At 39.6% G+C, this 22,247-nt stretch overlaps 1 protein-coding gene across 4 annotated transcripts in view; it reads right to left on the bottom strand.

The window, feature by feature from the left end:
* IFT56 (intraflagellar transport 56) overlaps positions 1 to 21,852 on the bottom strand; it is a 59,668-nt gene extending 37,816 nt beyond the window's left edge. For 2 of the 4 annotated variants that reach the window (XR_011091873.1, XM_068668996.1), the window contains exons 1-9: positions 21,680 to 21,852; positions 21,439 to 21,576; positions 21,257 to 21,349; positions 13,758 to 13,872; positions 6,163 to 6,212; positions 4,363 to 4,508; positions 3,147 to 3,318; positions 2,677 to 2,751; positions 1,348 to 1,450 (exon numbers count right to left, since the gene is read on the bottom strand). Coding sequence is in view for 3 of the 4 variants with exons in the window: in XM_068668996.1 (XP_068525097.1) it covers positions 1,348 to 1,450; positions 2,677 to 2,751; positions 3,147 to 3,318; positions 4,363 to 4,508; positions 6,163 to 6,212; positions 13,758 to 13,872; positions 21,257 to 21,349; positions 21,439 to 21,576; positions 21,680 to 21,682 (895 nt within the window). In the remaining variant the exon portion in view is untranslated. Of the gene's footprint in view, positions 1 to 1,347; positions 1,451 to 2,676; positions 2,752 to 3,146; positions 3,319 to 4,362; positions 4,509 to 6,162; positions 6,213 to 13,757; positions 13,873 to 21,256; positions 21,350 to 21,438; positions 21,577 to 21,679 lie in introns of those variants that run through there. The other 2 variants (XM_068668997.1, XM_068668998.1) reach the window with 2 other exon arrangements.
* Positions 21,853 to 22,247: the final 395 nt, after the last annotated feature.

Below are 22,247 nucleotides of genomic sequence, written 5' to 3'. Positions count from 1 at the left end.
TTAGAACAAATCACTCTTCCTCTACAATGCTCCCCAACACAGCCAAAGAAATAAAGCATTTAGACAGAAGGAGAAAGGTAACTATAAATCACTGTGAATTTATATCACAGTGGTGATGGTTTTCTACAACTCAAATAACAAACATGGAGTGAGTAATAGCTTCTTTATTACTACAATTTTCCTAGTAGAGATGACTTGGCACCTTATTCATAATCCAGTGGACACCTTCTCAACAGTACAAGGTCAAGATAATAAATACATCACTTTCCTGTCATATCTCTTCTCATATTTATTTACCCCTCAAGGAAGATAAGGTAAGATGGTTCTGGAGGGAGACTTCATCTTTTCCTTATGAAAATTTCAAAATCTATCCAGCAGCTCTTACCTGATACTAATTCTAACAAGCAAGAAACACTACTAGTACAGATGTTTAAATGTAAATGTTGAGTTCAATAAACAACTTCATGTCTCCCCAATAAATAAGTAATTGAAAAGATCATAAATGTTACAAAGATGCCCTTTGAACTGACAAAATTTTGTTAATACAGCATTATAGTCTGCCTGTAAGAACAAGCCTTATCAAACAAAACATGTTTTTTTTGCTAGTACATACCAGCCATACACTGTGGGAACAGTATTCCAGGGTGACTTAAGGCAATACACATTGGAGCTGCCAGGCTAGAATTCAACACCTGACCAACACATCTGCTTTCCTACCCATCCCCTTAAGCAGTCACATATTAAGCTAGCACAAGGTACTAGAATAGTCAAAAGTAATCTAATTTCATAAAAAGTTAGAAATAGGGTTTTGGTTTTTGGGGTGGTTTTTTTTGGACCAGCTCACCTCACCAACATCCAGCCTGCACAAGCATAAATGCTGGCACAAAGGCAAGTGACAGGATCACACTACTCACGGTAGCTGGCAGGGTATGAGAAGCCCTGCAGCAGCCCTGGTTTTCATTGGTGTAGACCATTAACACAATTACGTTCATCAGGCTCTGACAGAAGCTCTCTAGCAAATCTAGGAGATTAAGACTGGATATCTGGCCCAAACCCCTAAAACTCTCTACCTTAAAGCGATGCAAAAAATGAGACGCAAGTTTGTGTTTCAGTCACTCCAGTTCAGAACATCTTTACCAGAGACCCTGTAAGTTTTGGAGACATGGCTGTAGTCATTAGAAGTAATGATTTCTAAAATTCTTAACTGATCTAGATACACTATTAAGACTTTTAAATATTACATATTACTGTAAAGAAGAAGAAAAGCATTTCAAGGAGTAATCAGTTGATCAGATGAGTAAAAGTCATCCGTGAAGCTATGAATGAGCCAGAGGAAGGTGTATTTACCTTGCCGGAGATAGTAAATCACAAGATTCAGTCTTGCCTCAGGAATAACATCAACCAGAGGAGGCAGGACCTGCAAAGCCCCTTCTCCTCCTCGAAACACAACCTGCAGATAAAAGCAGAGTACTGAAAAACTGTGTATTAGAATACTGTTTATGATCTCTTAATTCAATGAAATTAGTTCTTATAGGCCTATAATAATAGCAGGAAAAGGTCAATGGGACTGGCATTAGTGTAATCCCTGCTTTAATATAACAATAAAATTAATATGGGAAGCAATCTTTATTCTAAAGAATATTAAGCATTTAATCCATCAGCTGAGATTAACTGATTTCCATTTTTAGCAGCTCAAGGCAGTGATACATAACACATTTTTAAGAATATGTCCTAGAATAAAAGTGAGGAGAACACATTCAAAATTCTAATTTGCTTATGATGTATTCATGTATACAAAAAAACAGGCTAACATCTGTATAGAATGCTGTAAGATCCTAAAATAATCAAGAACACTCAATGCTTTATACTTCAATCTTACATGACTGTTCGTACAACAAAATCTAATATACTGATTCAATAACCTCCTGACAAAAAGACCAACACTCAAAATAAAGAATGTTAACTTCTGAAATCAGTTTTAACTCTTGGTGCAAACAAGAACAAACAAAGAAAACAAAACAACAAACAAATAAACAAACAACAAAGAGTTAGCTTGTTATGACTGTTCTTGAAAAATGATAAAACAAGCAACCGGCCATCATTCAATAACAGCTAGTGCCAGTAATACCACTGTGGGGAACACTAACAGGTGATTAGTGACTCTTAGTAAAGAATACACAAATACTTTGGCTTGTATCAGTATCTTTTTCCCTATGAACTCCTTGTAAAGTACTTTTTAGATAAAGACCATTTTCCTCAATTATCTGAATTCCACTGATACTGTATTTGCATTAAATAACAGTTCAGAAGCATGCACTCTTGCTTGCTTCTATAGTATCTTTATTGACTACGCTCCACAAAATAATTTTGCAAGGGTATTCTTACAGGCCATAAATTATTCTGATATGCCTTTGGGGTAAAAGCAACAACATTCTTATTTCATGACACCATCTCAAACTGACAAGGAAAGAATGCCAGGGGAAAAAACAAAACAAAACAAAAAGAAAAACACTTGAGGGCACATTGATTATGCAGGTAGGTTTTCTGGAATGGGACTAATATTGCAGTGGAGATTCAGAGGTTTGCAGTTCACAAAATATTCCCTTTCACAAGTCATCAGGAAAAGCTCTACAAATGACAGCAGACCATATGAAATCCAGGAAATACATTACTCACCAGATTGTGCTTAATGAGTTCCTTGCCAAACTCAAAAGATGACGAGGCACTGTCCGTCAAGTTCTTGAGCTCTGCCTGGATTTACATACATCAAGAAGTTTAATGAGAAAACAAAAAAGCACACAAACATAAATGAAAGTTCGTATTAGTCCTAAATCCAACAACATCTCCAGCAGTGTTGGGTCACTGGAAGATTTGTGCCTTCCCAATTCTACTTGATTCTTTTTACCAACTGGGTTATATTTATACATAGTAGGTCAAAAGTGGACCAGGAAAACTGTTAAAACCACTGTGCATGCATGTGGACAGGTGGCTTAATACCAGGGAAACTGAAATACGTGAAATTTCTAAGAGGACACGATGATATGATAAAAGGCCATTATCAAAATTACTGATTAATACAGATAACAAGGAAAAGTAACGTCTAAGTGATCTTGAACAAAGGCAAGCAAGGGCTGTCCAACAGATACCTCAGCAGCCTTCCCATTGTAAAGTCGGAAATGGTTGCAAGCCTTAAGGTTAAGAGCAATGGTGCTATCAGGAACCTGCTGAAGATAAACAGCTAGCACTTCCTGTGATACATCGTAGTAGTCCAGTTTATAATAGCATAGGGCCACATATACATTCAGAGCCAGGTACTCCCTGAAGAGCAGAGGAAAGAGGATTAAAGACAACATTTAAATCTACTAGATTCTATACATCTTTTACAAACACATCAAAATTGAGGTTTCCAAGAAATACTTTTTGGGTACTTTTCTACCTCTAGATTGTTATATAAATTGCAGAGATCCAGTTACAGATGTACATGAGTTGTATCAATGTCAGCTATTGCAACTTTAAAGAATTACGTGCAAAATTGTTGGTTTGCAAATCTTTGAAAAGGTGGTAATCCACACTAAGGAAATCCACAGAAATTAAGTAATTAATTTTGGCCCAGCAGAATAAGATTTTCTATGCAGTATGTGCAAAAACATTTAATACTGACATAAAACTGAAAATATCTGAATGGATCTCAATTGGGCTTCAAAAAGATAGCTATATATTCTGGGGCAGCAGTTCCTATTTTACCAGACCATATTTCCAGCCACTTAAGAATTCATTTTGTTCCTTGTTAAATTATGAACTCAGAAGTTGCAGAATATGATAGAAAAAAACAGTGTGATGAAGGATAAGTAGAATGGAAATAATTCCAGACTAAAAGAAATGTAAGGAGTTCTCTACATAAACACTAAGAATTTTACCAATTGGATAATACAGATAGATACAAGGTCAAAAGAGGACAATATGAAAGGTTACAAGCAAAGGAGGAATCAACAATCACAAGCAAGAGTCATGAGGCTGGTCATCAGAGAAAGAGTGAGAACATGAGAGAGAAAAGAGGTACATAACCATTTGTGATTTCAGAAGAAATAAGTAACAAAATAAAGAAGGTTCTCAGAATGAATTACGAGAAAATATCACTAAAAGAAAGCAATAGAGAACTAACTTCTTCCTTAAACATGCAGTTTTCAACAATGATTTGCAATGAACAAAATTGAGGGGTCTGCAACTTGTGCACATTTTGCACTTGGAAAGGGGCACGGTAATTGGGGAAAATTCCTACTTTCAGAAAGCAAGCAACTAACTGGAGTTAAATACCAACAAAATCAGAGACACTGCAGCAAGGTTTAAAGAAGAGATGCCAACCGATTATCAAGAAGAATGCGCTTGTAGATATCAATAGCTTCTTGGTAGTGGGACCGCATGTAGTGGATAGATGCCAAACTAAGCTGATCTTCTGTAATGTCTTGCAGATTCTGGTGAGAGCTCATCAATTTCTTCTCATCACTGAACTAAAACAGAAGGTGTGACATTCTCAGAAGAGTTCAGTGAGAAATACGTTTTAAGTTAATTAGCTGGATTAGTTTTGCCCTTGCTGGCAAGTAGCAGGTGACTCATTTTTAACATCTGGAAGAACTCTGTTACTTCAAAGTTAATTTGACTGGTGGAGAAAGCCAAACATTAAAAGGCAGACCAGCTGAAACTAGATAAATATGAGGCTAAAACTAAGTACACATTTTCCTTTAAGGTGTGATTTAGACATAATTACATGTCACTTGCCTTGCTGGATAAGAGAGGAAGAGTTGAATTAATTATTTCATAACCAGAATTTTACAACACAAAATTTGACAGTTACTATTCAATCCAGCTGATTTTTTGCTGCTTATAGATCCAGAACTTTTTTTCTCATGGATAAACATCAGAAAAACACAAGCCTTGCCAACACGCAAGAATTAATCTTCACAATACTTCTTTACAGCACTAACAAGTTCACTTTCATCATCGCTTTAAAATTGTTGTTTAATGCATAACAAACACACAAGGGTAAAAACAAGCACCAGAGTTAAACAATCATCTTATACTTGTATTATTGTTAAACAATAATATACTTGTATTGCAATAGTAAAATTGAGGCTATTCAACAATGACTTTCCTCAAATCACTTATTCCAGTGTTTCCCTTCGCTGGTTCTGCTAATCTCAGCAGCAGGAATTACGAATTTCTCCTATACACAAATTATATCTTATTCAACTTCATCTAAAACATTTATCTGCTCTGATTTTCTTCGAATCCTCTTTCTCCCTTTTTGAGACAGTCACACAATGATACTCTGGTCTAAAGGCAAGAGAACTGCTTAACAGAACTAAATGCAGTGTGCTTCATATTTTCATAAAGTCTTTTATTCCCAAATACTAACTATATGAACTAGGAATTATTCAATTTCTCTTTATCATAGGCATCTGTAAGAGCCAATGCCACTACGAAAACGTTTAAAGATTACTTCCATAAACTTACAGAGATTCAAGTAAAGAGAACCTAGCATCAAAGCTAACACTCAGTATTTGTATTTTCTTCCACCCAAAACTCAGTCTCTTCAGTATCCCATTACTTGTTAGGTATAATACATGATGGCATGAAACCAAATTTAAGGGAAGACAGCTATGTGTGGTAAGCAAAATAGTCATTTAATTGTTGAAATTAAAGTAAATCTCATGCCATAAACAGTATTACTTCTTGGATACTGAACAACTTAAGAGGACCAGTAATAACATATGGACCTTTCTGGTCAAACTGCTAAGTATAACACAGCTGCATTAGGGAATCTTGGTACACTTCAAAGAAAAAGAAAATAGTGGCTTATACACTTGGGATTCTGTTAAAATCCTAGGTTCCTTGTAATCAAAAATACCATCGAGTTCTTATTTTATGACTTACATGAAATGGGTGGTAAGACTTTAGATATTTGCCGAGGGCAATTATTCTGAGATCCTGTTTTCACACTTACTTTCTCCTCTACATTTTAATACAGTGGGGTGGTTGTGGAAAACCTTTGTTCTCCTGCCACCACAGATATTTAATTATTTGGCCAGGTTGCCTGCATAAATTACACGTTACCAAACTGAAAAGAAAACAAAACAAAGTGTGAGTGAAGAAAAGACATTATACCTTATGTGCCAGGTGAAAGAGTAAACGGTTCTGGAGACGACTCTTAGGTGCTGAAAGGAAGATTCATTAAGTAAGTATCTCTGCAAAGAACAACATAGGAAATCTTTTTTTTATTAACTCCCTTTCTCAACAGTCATGCAAAAACCAATGCTTTCTTGCCTCCCATCTTCATTCCCATTTTCCATTTTGTTTGAAATCCCTGATGAAAATACTTTTTAATTGGCCTCTGCCTTCCATGAGACTTACAACTTCAAGAATTACATGACCATTTCTCTGCAGGGCCTTCTGGTTAATTCTGTGTTTTTGCACAAGTGACACACAGCACAGCATCTTTTATATAGTAAGAAAGCAGCAACAGAAACCCAAAGTTCTTTCTACAACGTTTAATATTTGAAGAAAATTGAGATTCATAATTCTAGGAATCCTTTCAACTTTCAGGGTATTGCAAATTCCATTGCTGCTGCCTTTTGGCATACATAGTTCTGATATTATTTCTGTCCTTAGGAACAAAAGGTGCATGAATGAATCCTCTACTCCGAGCAAATAAGATTCAAGTTAACATATGGAGAGGAGTGGCTCTCTAGTGCCACTGAAGTTCACAAAATTTCTTGCTCTAGCAGGTTTAGGAATTCTATTTAATACACTTCATATGACAAAAAATGTTAACTGTGGAGTTTTAAGTCTCTAGAGAGAGCCTTGTGCATCACTGAGAGTGACAAAAGTCCTTGGCCAACAGAACTATTAACTTCTGTTGTGAGCAATCTTCCAAAAAGCCTTCCCTTGTTTCCTGTATTTTTTTTTAGCCTACTCAGCTAATGAGCACTCTCATTCTTGCTCAGACCAACCAGCTGGCAACCCATGTACCACAGAAAGGATTTACATGGAATCTTTACAAAAAGCAGAATTACTTACTGTGTTTATGAGTCCAAGAAAGTGCAGAGTTAGCAAAGCAATGGCCTGTAACACAAGGCTATAATTCTTCTGACATCCTAAACCATGAAAGAGGGCTCAAACCACCAAAACCTCTTTCTCTTCCCTCTCAAAGATGGAAATTTCTGGTAATAAATTAGATTTTTTTGAAAAGCAGTTTAGAGAGGGATTTCCAGACTTACTCGTTCTCCACATAATAAGGAAACTCTGTAACCCTGTGAATAATGCCAAAAAAAAATCAGGCTGTTCTCATCACTGTAAGGTTCTCTACCTACTTCTGCTCGACACAGCAATTGTTTCTTCCCTCTCCTCCTTTCCAAGCTGTTTTATTAAACTGTGTTCCTCTGTACCAACTATTCTAGAAAAAGAGGACAGTCAATTTTATCTTTAAAGAACTGCTAGAACAGAGGACTACCAAAAGGAAAAGGTTGTATGAGAGTTCTCACAAAGCCGAAACGTCTTGCAGAGTATTACTAACAGAGCATCAAGTAGTTATGAAGCTAAATGGTCTTCAATCTACGATATATGTGGGAATTCTCATTAGCCTAATTATTGAGGAATGGAAAGTTTTTCTGATCTATAATCAATATTGTGTAAGCTGCGGTAATATTATAATGGACATCACAGTACATTCCAGAAATGATTTTGTCCATTGAGTTTGAAGGTTAGAGTACCTTAATTTAAATGCAAGTTCTTCAAAATGTTGGCAGCAGGGATACCACAGCAACTCCCCATGTGCCTCAGCATTAATTCACAGGTTTCAGTACCAAAGTTTCAGAGGGTTGCACATGGACCCCACATGTGCTTTTGTGTGAAACTTAAACCAACCATATCTGCTTTTTAGAATTCGAAACATTTGGTCATCAAAGACTCCAAAAGTACAAGCAGGGCAGACTGGGGAATTTACACTGAAAATAACATATTGTATAATCACAGTGCAAACAGTACAGACAACAACGTTCTTTTTTTGAGTAGGTTTTGTTTCTTTTTCTGAACAGGTCTTAGCATTAATTCCACTCCAAGTGACTTGCAAGTGACATTGCCTCAAGAATCCGAGGAATTCTTGTTTCACTGGTCAACCAATGACTGTAGTGCTGCCCTCTTGATTCTGGCATTTGATCTGACATTGAAATTATTATTTACTTCTTGGCAAAAACTAGAGTTACTCCATGTAATCCTATACCTAAAAAAAGGCAAAAGATAAAAACAGAGTTCTGCTGGTGTGCATGGGCATATGGAGGAGGAAGAAAACTCCTATTTTGTAAATCCCATGATGCAATCCATTTGATATTCTTTAAAATAAGAAACTTTTACTTGATACCAGCCAAGTAAGAAGAAGTACATAAACCAAAAAATGTAGTCCTGTTGATATAGTAAGCAGAACCATGGAAACATTAAATATCAGTAGTTTCTTTTCTCTCAGTGCCAAATGCATTTCTTGAGGAAGACAGAGGGACATATAAACAAGGTCACGTTAATTTTCAGGTAGACTTTGGTACTAAGTATTGGATATAGCTGTTGTCAACCACTGGAGAAGGGAAGGAAATGATACAACTGCCTCATCAGAGGTGATGATTTTTTGAGGAACAGTAGGCTTGTTCTCTTATTACTACTTGCTGCTATCAAATTTCATTGTCACCAACCTAACAATGCCACAAAGAAGCACAAACATCTTTTGCTATCCTACTTTTTCAAGAAGGAGACTGTTTAACTCAGCATTGAGCAATCTAAGGATCATAACAAGTATAATGACAATGCTGCAGTGCAATAAACTGGACCCTGCTCCAGTGCCTAGTATTGGCCTTGTCCTGAAGACATCATGCAGGAGCTGGACAGGTTCTCTAGTTTAATAATACACCAATATTTCTATGCTAGATTTTTTGTTGTGATCTGTGCTGATGTTCAAGGCACTAAAGTCATAGTTGATGTGGATCTTAAAAGTGTTCTCCTGTCTTTTATGTGCTGACATTGAACAGACACCTACTTGAAGTACTTGTTAAAATATAATAAGCAGCCACAGTAAGTGTGAAGGCATTTTTCTTCACTAACTCTTAAACAAAAGTGAAACTCTCCAGAAGTGTCAGCTCAGACTCTTGGTGGGTTCCATGTTACTACCACAGGCAGTTAAGAGGAAGACGAGCATGGTCAAGAACAATCTGGCATTTGTGCCCTCTTGTAAAGGTGTAAGGCAATGTTGGTCACGCATCCAACACTAACAAAACCCATCTAGCAAGCATAATGCCTACACATACTCTACAGAAGCACGTCACATGCTGACAAGTGTTGAACTCATCCTAAACATACAGAGCTGGGAGTGGGCAGGAATGGAACAGTTCCGAGAAAGTGCCACCCAGGTAACACAGAAAGTATAACCAGAGAAACCCTGTTTCCACTGTTCCTCAGCAAGAATGCCTTGCTCACCTGAACACAGCATCTGAATGAAACTCTCTGTGCCTCAGAACCACAGTCGTGTTGGTGGAGGGAAATTGCAAGGGTAAGGGAAAAATGTGAGGAAAAAACACGGTCCAACAGCAAAGCTCACACTTTCACACATTTGAATAGCTCAACTGTTCAAAAATGAAATCTACAGAGGAAATTCTCTGAAATTTTCCCATTCCCAAAATATTTTTATTTTCTCTCAAACTTAAAAGTTAGTTCAACTATTCTCAAGTTACTTGCAATACATACACATTTCATCTCAGTTGTGCCTAAACAGAGTAACTTGAAGATAACTGAAACAAAAACAATAAATTATTCGTTCAGTAGATTCCACTATGCATTAGAAAGCAAAACAAAAAAAAAATAACATTAGTAGTTTTTAAAGTTAAAATATCTATTTTCTGATATTTTCACTTGTGCAATTTAAAAGTTCCACATATCAAACTCTGCTGTTTCAAAAAATACAGCTAAAATGCAATGAAAATGAACTACTGTTCTCAAGAAATACAATACTAGCAGAAAGCAGATAATTTTGCACATAGGTGAACATGCAGCCTAAAGAAAAAGAAAGCACAGCAGTTTTTCCATGCCCTCTTGTAACTGTACATTTTCACTGGTGACAACTATCTGACACCTGGCAAGCATTAGTGCATGCACAAGCAAAATGGGTTTGGAAAATGCCACTGTTCTTACTAACCCATCTCTGTTCTGCTTTTGTGCAATACTGCTCCTTCCAGTAGAGACTGAAAGGAGAAGTTTCGCTGTTCAGTTGAACCACATTCTGAACTGACATACACAGAGTTGTGGAGAAGCAAAGTAATTATAAAGTTTTGCCATCAAAAAATAGAAGGAGGGAAAAACAAAGAATAAAACAAAACAACAACAACAAAAAGAAAGCTCTCATGACTGGTTAAGCAACACAACCCTGTCTGTGCATGAATCTTAAATTTAATTGTAAAATTCCATGCTTATCCTAAAAAGACTGTTTTTCATAACAGATTTAACTGCAGCCCCACTTATGTGCAAATCACATTTGCTGGCATATATTTTGTGGTTTAACAGAACACTGTTGGTTCTTGTATTTTCCTTAATGCAGTGCTAGCCAATGGCTTCTGAGAGCACAGTACAGGCTTTTAAATACTAGGATTAGGTTGCCAGGATCTCTGGGCAAATGTGCCAGGCTGAGTTCCTGGTCCTTGTCATTTATTTCTTGAAGGCACATGGCCTGGGAATGCCACATAAAACTATTTTGTTTTATAATGAAAAAAATAACAATTAATTATTATTTATTAAGCCAAGATGAAGACTTTCAGCCTCATTCTCCCAAACCTGGATGGGCTCACACACACTAAGGAAAACATTTGTTCAACCCACGCATGACAGCACAGATGCAGAAGGAATAAACAAAGCATCACTTGGCAGCTTGGCTACAGGACGACTACAAAACAACAGTAGCTGACTTGAAGTAACTCTGCCTTCATCACAAAACCAGGAATATTAGTAACCATAATGTAAGGGGACAGCAGGGAAAAAGAAGAAGCTAGAAGTATTGGAAAGGAATTTGGAAGAAAACCTAGAGGAGACGAAGTACAACTATAATGAAAAACCTTCAAAGAAGGATTCTTCTTTACTGACTTTTTGTTATACTTTTTAAGTTATATTTGTAGCAAATCTGGTTTATATGACTTTTGATATACACATTTATTCTTTCCTGAGAGAACGTACCAAGAAGATTTAATTAAGTAATGACAAAGCTGAGAGAACGCTTCACATTTAGTATAAAGTAAACACAAAACCTCACTCCACAAGAGAATGCAAACTATCTATCTTGTGTGAAATACAATAATTACCTCATGGCTTTTCACCCTAATTTCCTAATTTTTAAACGTCCTGCATATTTTTCCTCAGACAGCAAACAATTTTCTTAAGCAGCAGCAAAAGTACGTGGCAAGAAGGAACTTCTATTTGATTTCTAGATAGTTATAATTTTATGTGGAAAAACTATTCCAGAAAGCTAGTTGACATTTATGTTCCCTTTCATGCAGACTTCAACACTGTAGAAATCCAGAACTATAATTGAAAATAAATTATTTCTCCCTCATTTATTTTAGCACCGTGCCACTTTCAGGGGCTTCACATGTCAACTGCATCAATAAACAGCAAATAGTATGCACAAATTCAGGTCTAATAATCCTGAAACAGCAATGGTAAGCAGCCCAACACAAATGATATCAGTCATTCAGATGGCAGTGTTAAAGGCAGTACTGGATAAACGATATTCTAGAGATATCACCTGTTGTGTCCACTACCCAAGGAAATATTTTGCTTCTTCTGGATCTTTGCAAAACAACACAAGAAATCACAAGATGCCATGGCTTCAGCTGTTAACAATCATCACTGATGCAACTGAAAGATCCTAAAAGCACTAAAAGACAATATATCTTGAGTGAAAATAAAATGATTCAACCACAATGTCAGAAAGCGTAAAGTGACAGGAGTGAAAAAAGGGGAATATACCACACTTGTCTTTTCTCCATTGAAAGCTTCCAAGTATTACAAATCTTCAGCTGGGACTGCCTCCCCACCAAGCTTAAGTAGCCAGGAAGCATCAGTATTACAGTACTCACGAGAAAGGCTTAGCATCTCACTACAAGAACAGGCATGCTACCCTACTTAAACAATTACATAAAAATCAGGAACTGACATTGCCAGTGTTAGCACTAAGCTATTTTCTGTTTCCTCCTGCAGCTACTTTCCCTGTGTCATGCACTCCTTTCTTAATATTCCTGCCCTTTTCTGTTAGTGGTTAAGAGTACCACTAACCGCACCACGTACCTTACCACTCGCCATGCTGCTAAGCTGATCTGAGGGGCAGGGAAACATTAACCTTCCTCACTTCCAGCTCACAGCTAATAAAGATGCATGCCCAGCTGTGCATCTGTCATCTCTAGAATGGATTACTGTAATTCGCACTATGTGAAGCTGATGACAATGAGCAGGCTCCAACTGGTACTGGACACAGCCACTTGCTTTCTCCATCGTTTAGGTATAGTGAACCTCAGGATCTATTGTCCAGTTATTTTTAGTTCAAATCCTAGATTGTAATCTCCCAAACCTCAAGCTTGTGGTACTTTAAAGATAAAATTATTACCTGTGAATACTAGAATTTTACACACTTCTTGAACAACACAGATCACAAATCAACAACACAGAATACAAAGCCCTGCAGGAAACTTTTTACTTTTGGAAACAAAACATTTTCGGTTGTGGGAATCAAGGTCAGAATGTTCTTTCAGAGGACTTTAATGAGATACCAGAATCTAACTATTTCTAAAAAATGCCATAAAACTGTCCTCTTTGGAGGGGTTCCTCCACAGTAGCAGAAAATACACTTTTCTCACTATTTTCAGCCCAAGACTAGAAAACTAAAGAAAGAAACAAAAAAGAAAACGAAAGACTCATTGAGAATCTTATCCTAAAAAGGCAAGAGTCAGAAGCTGACTGAGAACATCACTATTCAACTTAGAAAGCACTGAGATACAATGGTAACGGGAAACAATATAAATCACTAAGATAAATGGAAAGTGATGGGTAACAAAATTAAACTGCAGAAACATTTTTAGGCAGTAAAAATTGCCTTGGAATCTAATTTCCATTTCTCTTTTTTCAATGATCCCATGCATGTTCAGATTAGAGTGGAACCGTAATAATGCGACTGCAGCAAACTCCACGTCTTGAAGAATCAGATCCCTAATATCTAACTTACAAGGCAGTAAGACCACCTACTAAGTCACTCAAACTGCGTAAACAGAATTCTTGTCCACATAAAAGAGAATGCTGAATTCTCTCATATGCTTATTTTTTGATACTATCACTATCCTAATTAGCTTCATCTGCACTGGCTCAGAGACATGGAATCAGTCAAAAGAAGAGTGTAACTTTTTGCTGCTGGTCAGCATATGCTGGGTTTTGTATTTAGAAATTAATCAGAGAACTTACTTTCCAGATGCTTCTTTCAGTTCCAGCTGCTCCACCTGCCCAAGCTATTTTTAGGGAGCAAACTGCATTAAAACTCTCATGTTGAATGGAAAAAAACAACAACAAAAAACACAGCTCAAAAGTATCCTTTATTCCTCTGAAAAAAAGTACCAGATACTTCCTCTGGAAAACACTTTTAAGTGTTCAAGTCAACAAATAGTTCTTTCCATCAGAGACATACATCTCACCTTTCAAGGCTGCTTGTTCAGCTTGTGTATACATCCCCAGGAAAAAGTAGGTACATGCCAGGTTTACCCAAACATCAGGATTGCAATCTGTTTTTTTGGTCAAGGCCTCATATTCCTGTAACAGAAGAGGGGGATGATGTGTTTTTAATTGTTTAAAAGCATAGGTGTGTATTAAATATCATTTTTTCTTCCATCATTTAACAATGCATTTAATTTTTAACAGCATATATTTAACAGTATATCAGTCTGATGTTGGTGCTGGGGAAGCTCACGGAGCAGATTACCTAGAGTGCCATCACACAGCACCTACAGGGCAACAGGTGATCAGGCCCAGTCAGCACGGGTTTATGAAAGGCAGGTCCTGCTTTATGAACCTGATCTCCATCTACAACACAGCAATGTGCTCACTGGATGAGGGAAAGGCTGTGATATGGTCTACCTAGACTTCAGCAAGGCTTTTGACACCGTTTCCCACAGCATTCTCCTGAATAAGCTGGTTGCTCAAATCTTGTATGGGTGTATGCTTTATTGGGTTAAAAACTGGCTGGGTGGCTGGGCCCAAAGAGTCGTGGTGAATGGGGTTAAATCCAGTTGGAGGCCAGTCAACAGTGGTGTACCCCAGGACTCAGTACTGGTGCCAGTTCTCTTCAAAATCTTTATCAATAATCTGGGCAAGGGGATTGAGTGCACCCTCAGTAACTTTGTGGTCAACAAGATGTGTGCGAGTGTTGACCTGCTCAAGGGTAGAACGGTGCTGCAGAAGGATCTGGATAGGCTGAGGCCAACTATATGAGGTTCAGCAAGGCCAAGTGTCAGGCCCTGCACTTGGAGAACAACAACCCCAAGCAGAGCTACAGGCTGGGAGATGAGTGGCTGGAAAGCTGTGTGGTGGAAACGGACCTGGGGGTATCGGTTGATAGCCAGCTGAACAGGAGCCAGCAGTGTGCTCAGGTGGCCAGGAAGGCCAACAGCAAGCAACCTGGCTTGTATCAGAAATATTACGGCCAGCAGGACTAGGGAAGTGATTGTCCCTCTGTACTCAGCTCTCATGAGGCCTCACCTCAAATACTGCGTTCAGTTTTAGGCTCTTCACTACAAGAAGGACATAGAGGTGCTGGAGTATGTCCACAGAAGGGCAATGAAGCTGGTGAGGGGTCTAGAAAACAAGTCTTATGAAGAACAGCTGAAGGAGCAGGGGTTATTTCAGATGGAGAATGGAGGCTCGGGGAGATTTTATCGGGCTCTACAATTACCTTAAGAGAAGCTATGACAAGGCGGTGATCAGTGTCTTCTCCCAAACACCAAGTGATAAGACAAGAGGAAACTACCTTAAGTTGTGCCAGGGGAGGTTGAGGTTGGATATTAAGAAAAAAATTTTCACTGAAAGGTTTGTGAAATATTGGAATAGGCTACCCAGGGAAGTAGAGTCACCAACCGGGGAGGCCTTGGTGGACTTGGCAGTGCTACGTTAAAAGTTGGACTAGGTGATCTTAGAGGTCTTTTCCAACCTAAATAATTCTATATAATTAGATTATTCAGATCAACCAATTTATTCCTAAATTTCTTGTCCTTCTTACAACTATTACATTTTAATCTACGATATGTTCAGCAGCCCTCTTTTGTTTAGAGAAATGGAACAGACAATGGGGACAAGCAACATTGTAAGTCTTCACTGCAGGAGCATGAATTTTGTCAATGTTGTAACAGTTACAAAGCCATCAACATAACCAACCTTTCCTCTGTCTTTTCTGATGCTTTCCTAACTCCTCCTTCAGTCAGAGGAGGAGTCAAAAACACCCAGGAAATCTCTGTGAATACTTACTGAAGCAAGTGTCAAATATCCCGTTATAAATCTGTAAGTAGTGTCTCAATATAGATTTAAAAAGTGGTCTCCAAAGTGAGGGTGCATGAAAGATAACCCAATGAGGTGTGGGAAGAAAATATTTTGTATCATTAAGAAATAAAATGAGTATTTCCAAAATAGTGTTTAGTTCATATTTATATCTTTTTAATTTCTATTTTTATGTATGTTTTATAATTACATAATATGGTAGTACTGTACATATCAATAATACTAGTATTGATAATACATTAGTACATTTATATAGTATATAATAAATACACATATACAACAGGTATATGTTGTATATGTGCTCAAAATTTTTGTGCTCAAAAATTTTTTACTGATAGAGGTGCACAAACAAAAATGTTTGGAGACTACTGAAGTCAGTACTGGGCACATTCAATACTTCCTTATGCATAAAATTGTAATTATAGCAAATATACTAAAGTGTGCCTAACCTCACCTTTTCTCATATGAAGATTTACAGCCAAGAGCTATCGAAAGCCACTGGATACCATATTCTGATGTTTCTTACACATCCACATTCATTATATATCCCTTAATACTGCTACATAAATTGTTTCATTTCTTGTTGTTTGTGGAGAAAAAAAGTAAGTAAAAACTAAGTGATAAATCTTTCAATCTACTTTTTTAATGAAGCAAGAAATCACTGCAGCTACCAGTGACATTCCTAAATATAAACATCTTTGCTCTACATAACAATAGGTACGAAAAACACAACCAAGGAGATGTCTTGATGCTATTTTTTCCTCTGTCAGGCTTCTGTTAAATTACTAGGAAGGACCAGCTCAGTGAAAGTGCCTCCTGCTGGTGCTCCCACTCTCCATCCAGTCATGTCCAATAAGGCAAAAGCAGGCCAGGTCATTCAAGGTTCTCACAAGACCTGCTTAAAGAATGCAATCCCCATAATTCCCAACCAGCATAAGCCTCTCATCCCTCCCAGCAACACACCCCATTGCTGACTCCGTATTCTTCCTCCAAACATATGAATTGGGATTTCCCCCTTCCAAGTCAGAGTCTACCAGATTGTGCCATTATGGGAGGAAGTCTTCTTCCCCTGGGGCAAAGACACATATTTTATATATATAAATCACTACAGAAAATAAGCTATGCCCAAAGGGCAGAGAATTCCAAGAACAGACATATGCTGAAAACAATGAAGCTTAGAGTTTGCAAGCATAAAGATTTTTTTCTGTTGCCAAGTGAAAGCAAACTGCACTTCCAAATAGAGAAGCTATTGGTAAGGTGTGCCCTTGAAAGCTAGCCCAGTCTTCCTAGTCCTCAGGGACTAGCTGTCCTTCAAGAAGACTTTGAAATAAATCAATAAATTAATTGATCAAAAAACAAACATTTACACACAGGCCAGCCTTTCCTACTGAGATCAGCTCAGTCTTGACACAGGCCTGTCACAGAGCTCTCAGAGACAGGCCCCTGCTCTTTATTGGGACCATCTGGAATCTTTCAAAATCCATTCTGATTAAATGCACCCAAAGGTCTCTTTTGGCTATGGCTTCAGGGAGATTAATTAGAAAAGACAAAATGCATAAACACAAGTCATCTTCTGGCTTTGCCTTTCAAGGCAAGCAATAAATAAAGTGCTATAGCAGTACCAATGTCAATCTATGGAAACACAATAAATAAAAATGAGGACCATTAGTCTTCTCTACCCTGTACTTCTAGGTTATGAGCCTACACTATGTTCTGTTGCCCCTTCCCTCAACAAAAGGTATTCAATGTTACATTCTCTCAACAACTACTTCACAGGAGCTTTTCATCTGCCTTGCCAAGAAAAAAATAACACACCACCAACCAACCAACACACTCAACAGCCTTCCCAACAGTCAACCTGTGGCATATTTTCGCCAACTAGGGCCATAACAGCTTCTTGCTTTTTTGTTCCCCACTGTCTTCCACCTCTCTCCCCTAGCAGGGGACAAATGTACCTTTCCAAAAAAGCTGGCTGCCAGGTAGATTGCCTATGACTACAGACACCTACTGGCAATGTTGAGGGTGCTGAGCAGAATTGTGCTGGCCTCATTGCTGGTCAGGATTCTCCAAGCTCATAAATGCTGGTCCTAAGAGCTATTAAACAGGCCCACACACAGGGGCCTCTTATAGTTGCCTCAAAAGTGCTCAGAGGAGGTGTGGAGATACTTGTTTCCTGATTATAGTAATGACAGAGAAGCCTAGAGAACTTCCCAGAGCCAAAAATCCATCTTTCACTTTCTAGTTCCAGCTGCCAGGAACATTGCATGTTCATGTATTCTCATAGTCCCAGCAGAAACACTCAAGTAAAACCAGATATTGCTCATGCGTGAACCATTACCCTATTATACTCCTGTTCCTGTCATGCTTCATTATTTGACTGAAACAATCCTGAGTCAAGTCAGGTTAGCTAGGAGGTCCTGTCCAAGCAAAGAGGTGGAGCAGCTCCCGATTCTCTGCTGGAAGGGAGGCAGTCAATAGGAAAGCCTGCCTGAATCCCTTGCTGTAGTTTGTTTCTGCCAAAATCTCACAGTGCATTGAAGGCTCTGCTCTCACACGCAGCTGACGGGCTGAAATGGCCAAGCATTACCATATCTGGCAGCTCCCTTTCTTAGGTCCTGGATGCTTCAATTTATAACAGGCAGCCCTGAAATGGACTCAGACTGATGCTCTGATTCTGGCTGGTCCTCGGGTGACACTGGGAATGCTTTCACGACAGGTTTAAGGTAAGTGCTACGAACAAGTCATGTGAGAAAGACAGATGGGGGGGTTCCCCCATTAGGAACAGAAGAGATGGAAGACTCCACAAAACTAATTAGATCCTCTCATTGACTAGGGGGTCCTGGTTGCCATATAATGCCAAGAAGTCTCTAGCCACCCACCGTTAGTAAAAAATTAGTTTGTGAGTGTGAAGGAGGCTGACTGTCCCCAGCGAGGAATTGCCACCATGAATGCTAGAAGGGTCCAGTGCAGGGTCACTTGTAAACAGGTGCACAATAACAGTGATGATCCCACCAGACAAGTGTTGGTGGTACACCCTTTGAGAAAGGCTTCTACCTGCTAACATGGGGGAGTGTGACGTTAGTCAGGCTGAAGTTACAGTTCAGCCTAGAAACTGACAGTTGGTGTGCCTACGATAGGAAAAGAACTGCAGTTGAATGTGCTGTCATTTTCAATATTGTTGCCATTCTCCCTGAAGGTATTCTTGGGGTTGCAGGTCTGTCTGTTTTTCACTTTTTTCCCCACCTCTCCCAGTAGATGACGGAGGCCACCTCAGCCCAATGCCCAAACCTCTCCATAAGTTGCCATGCAACCAGCATGCCTAGCTCACGTGAAAGCATCAATACAAATAAAAGGAATATTGAGTAGCTGAATTTGTGAAGAGCCTCATCAGGTATAAAGAATATAAACTATGGACTAGGACTATAGTGACACAGGCTATGTACGTTGTCACTTGCAGGCATTTGGGATTGTGAATCATTTGGTCTGTGTGTAATGTTACTATGAGGATCAGAAAATTCTTCAGAATTCTCCAGACTCATTTACTGTGGTCCCAGCACACTCCAGAATGCTCCAGGAGTTCAGATAATCAAGGAATTTGTCCTTGAGAATACACCAATGCCTACAGCAGTGAAGACTCTGCATTGCACTGCAGCCTTGAAGCTGATAACTGAAAGGGAATTCAGCCACCACAGTCAACACTCTTTCCCTTGATCACTACAACATTGGGAATTGCAAACACAATGTTCAGTCCCAAAAGAAACTAGACTGAGATACACAAGCTCATTTCCCACGACACCAAAGTGACAAAGATATTAGCATTTGTCACTGTGCCAAAATCAATCATAAAGGAGAAAAGATAGGCCTTGTGATCTCTCATTTAAAAAAGGTTTGTATGCATGGTTTATGGTTGGCTTTTTTTTTCCCCCTACTAGGATGGGAAGATGGAAAAATAGAGCAGATTGTAGTTTTTAAAAGCTTGAAGCAATAGCATCACCTAGTGGTGAATCAAACACCACAGACAATGTAATTTCTACAAAAATGACACAGTCTTTCATTGAAGGAAGCATTTAAAATCTGCTCTGGCTATATAAGCACCTACTAGGTATTCCAAAGAGCAGAATTTATTTCGAAGAAATTCCAACTATTCTTTGTTTGTATGCAAACATTTTTTCCTCTTTTTAAACTTCCACTCCCTATTAACACCCTAATGTTTAGATATAAATTAAGTAAAGCCACTGATTGTTATATTCATAATCTTTAAATGACAACTCTAAACGTGAATATTAAGTTAATGTTATGTTCTACACTATTGCTATACATTCTATATACTATGTATACCATCAGTTTAATTACACTGAACAGTTCTAACTTCTCCCAATAGAAGTTTCCTTTTTAATTTTTAAAGTAAGGGGAAAGTGCATTGTGAACTTGGAAGCTATAAGAATTCCATTTCTGCCTTGCACATTAATCTTGTGCATGTGATCTTGTTTAACTATAGTTAAACATCTAATGTTACCTATAGAACAATTATATTTTGTCTTTTAATCTATTTCACCATGGTTATATTGTTTTGTTAATACTTCAAATAATCGTCTGTTTTTAACGCTTTTCCCAGGGAAGGCAAGTTAAAAGACTGTTAAATATTTTCTCAGAGTATAGCTATACCTTTACAGCAAATTGTAATGGAGATCTCCACCAAATGACATTGGTCAAAACAAATAGGACTAAAAGAGTGCAATACAGCCTCGTATGGGTGCAGAAATTCACACCTGTAGGAATGCAGCAATGAGACAACCACCACTCAGGCAGACTGGGTTGTTTCTGAATGTTCACTAGCTTATATGCAGCCTTATGGGTACCACCACACAAGTCCCCACAACGCTCCCTGTGCTGGGGTGCACACTGATTCCAGCCCTCAAAGCTACAAAGCACAGTAGGCAATAAAATCTGTTAACACTTCTGTAGAGAAATATGCTGGCACAACTGTGGAAAGGATTCCAGCGACATTGACAATAAACTGACTGCCAACAAACTGAGCTTCATTGGAGACAGAAATCAACATGAAAGAGAAAGAATTACATATGGATTCATGCACAAGAAGTAACGCAACAACACTGTATGGTGCAAATATTGGTATTTTATGCATGTCTGAATAATCAACATGTCTCTTTGTAACTTAAAACTTTTGGAGAAGAATGTCTTATTCCATTGAATTACGTCATATAAGAAAACATGCAGAAGAACAATCAAGTACATCAAATAGCCAGAGACATCAACCTCTACAGACAATTAAAGAAGTATGTGTATTACAGATAATGTATGCAACAAGGACAAAGGAATAATTAAACCTGAAAACAAAGCCGTGGAAAGTTAACTGCAAAAAGTGTATTGAAAATTGAGGACATGAACTATGACATTAGAAGGGACAAATTAGGTTACTGAGCCTAGCATTAAATAAGAGTAAATAACTACATAAGGTCTATGTTGATGGGCAACATAGATTTTGCAATCCAAACTGCTTCCCTACCACATGTCTGTGATTTAACTGGCTGGCAGGACCGCTCCCCATGCAGGACACCCTCCTGCTGTCACCCCGCAGCCCAGGCTCCCCACTCCCTAGGCGGGGGGCGAGCTCTCCTCCCCTTACCTCCAGCGCTCTCTTGTAGTCGCCCAGATGAAAGGCGGAGTACCCGATCCACAGGTCGGTGTCCTCCTCCTGCTCCCCCACGTGCCGCTTAAACTTGGGAGAGGAAGAAAAAAAAGAACGTGAGCGCTTTGCCCGGGCCCCCGGGGGGCTGCCGCTCACCCTCCCCGCCCGAGACCCGTCACCTCCAGCAAGGCGATGGCGCCGGTGAAGTCCCGGAGGGCCAGGAGCTCTTCCAGCTGCGGCACCTTCTTCCCCTTCTTCCTCCGCCTGTCTCCCGCCGCCGGGGCGCTCCCCACGGCCGGCTTGGCCCTGGAGAGCATCTGGGGGGAGAGCGGAGCGGAGCCGGGTCAGGGAGGGCTGGGGGGACCCCCCCCCAGCCCCCCAGCCCGGCGCCCCCCCGTCCCCGCCCGCCCCGTCCCTCACCATCCTGCCGCCGGGCCCGCGCTCCCCGCTCCCCGCTCCGCCGCCGTTGCCGCTGCCGTTGCCGCGGTAACGGCGGGGCGGAAGGAGGCGCAGGCCCGAGCGCGGCCGGCGAACGGGCGCCGGCTGGAGGCGGGCGCCGTCCCCCTGAGTTCCGCTGCCGCGGGGGTGGGGGAGGCACCGCCAGAGGCTCCCCGGTAAAAGAGGGGCAGCCTAGGGAGCCGCCTCGCCTGCTGCAGGCCCGGAGGAGCTGGCTTTTTGATCCTCCGGGCTGCGGTTGCCTCATGCACAGAGGCACGGTCATGTAAATGAGTGTTCTGGTTGTCCCCCACACCTCATGGGCACCCCAGTGCTTGGCTTGGAGGTCCTCGTGCTTTCAATAATCTTGCAGACATTCTCTAGTATCTGGTCTCTTACTCCTCTACTTGGCTCTCAGGTCGTTTGTTCTCCTTGCCAGTTAGACCATCCCCATGTTTGCGAGTGAATACACAGGGTCAGACACCCCTACACAATATACACACATTCAGTGTCTCCAGGTGCTGGCACGCCAGACACGCGGACCCCTAACAAC

This window comes from Anas acuta, chromosome 1 (assembly GCF_963932015.1).
Source record: "Anas acuta chromosome 1, bAnaAcu1.1, whole genome shotgun sequence".
Classification (NCBI taxonomy): domain Eukaryota; kingdom Metazoa; phylum Chordata; class Aves; order Anseriformes; family Anatidae; genus Anas; species Anas acuta.
The sequence above is the reverse complement of the archived record's forward strand: the minus strand, read 5'-3'. Positions and strand labels throughout refer to the sequence as shown.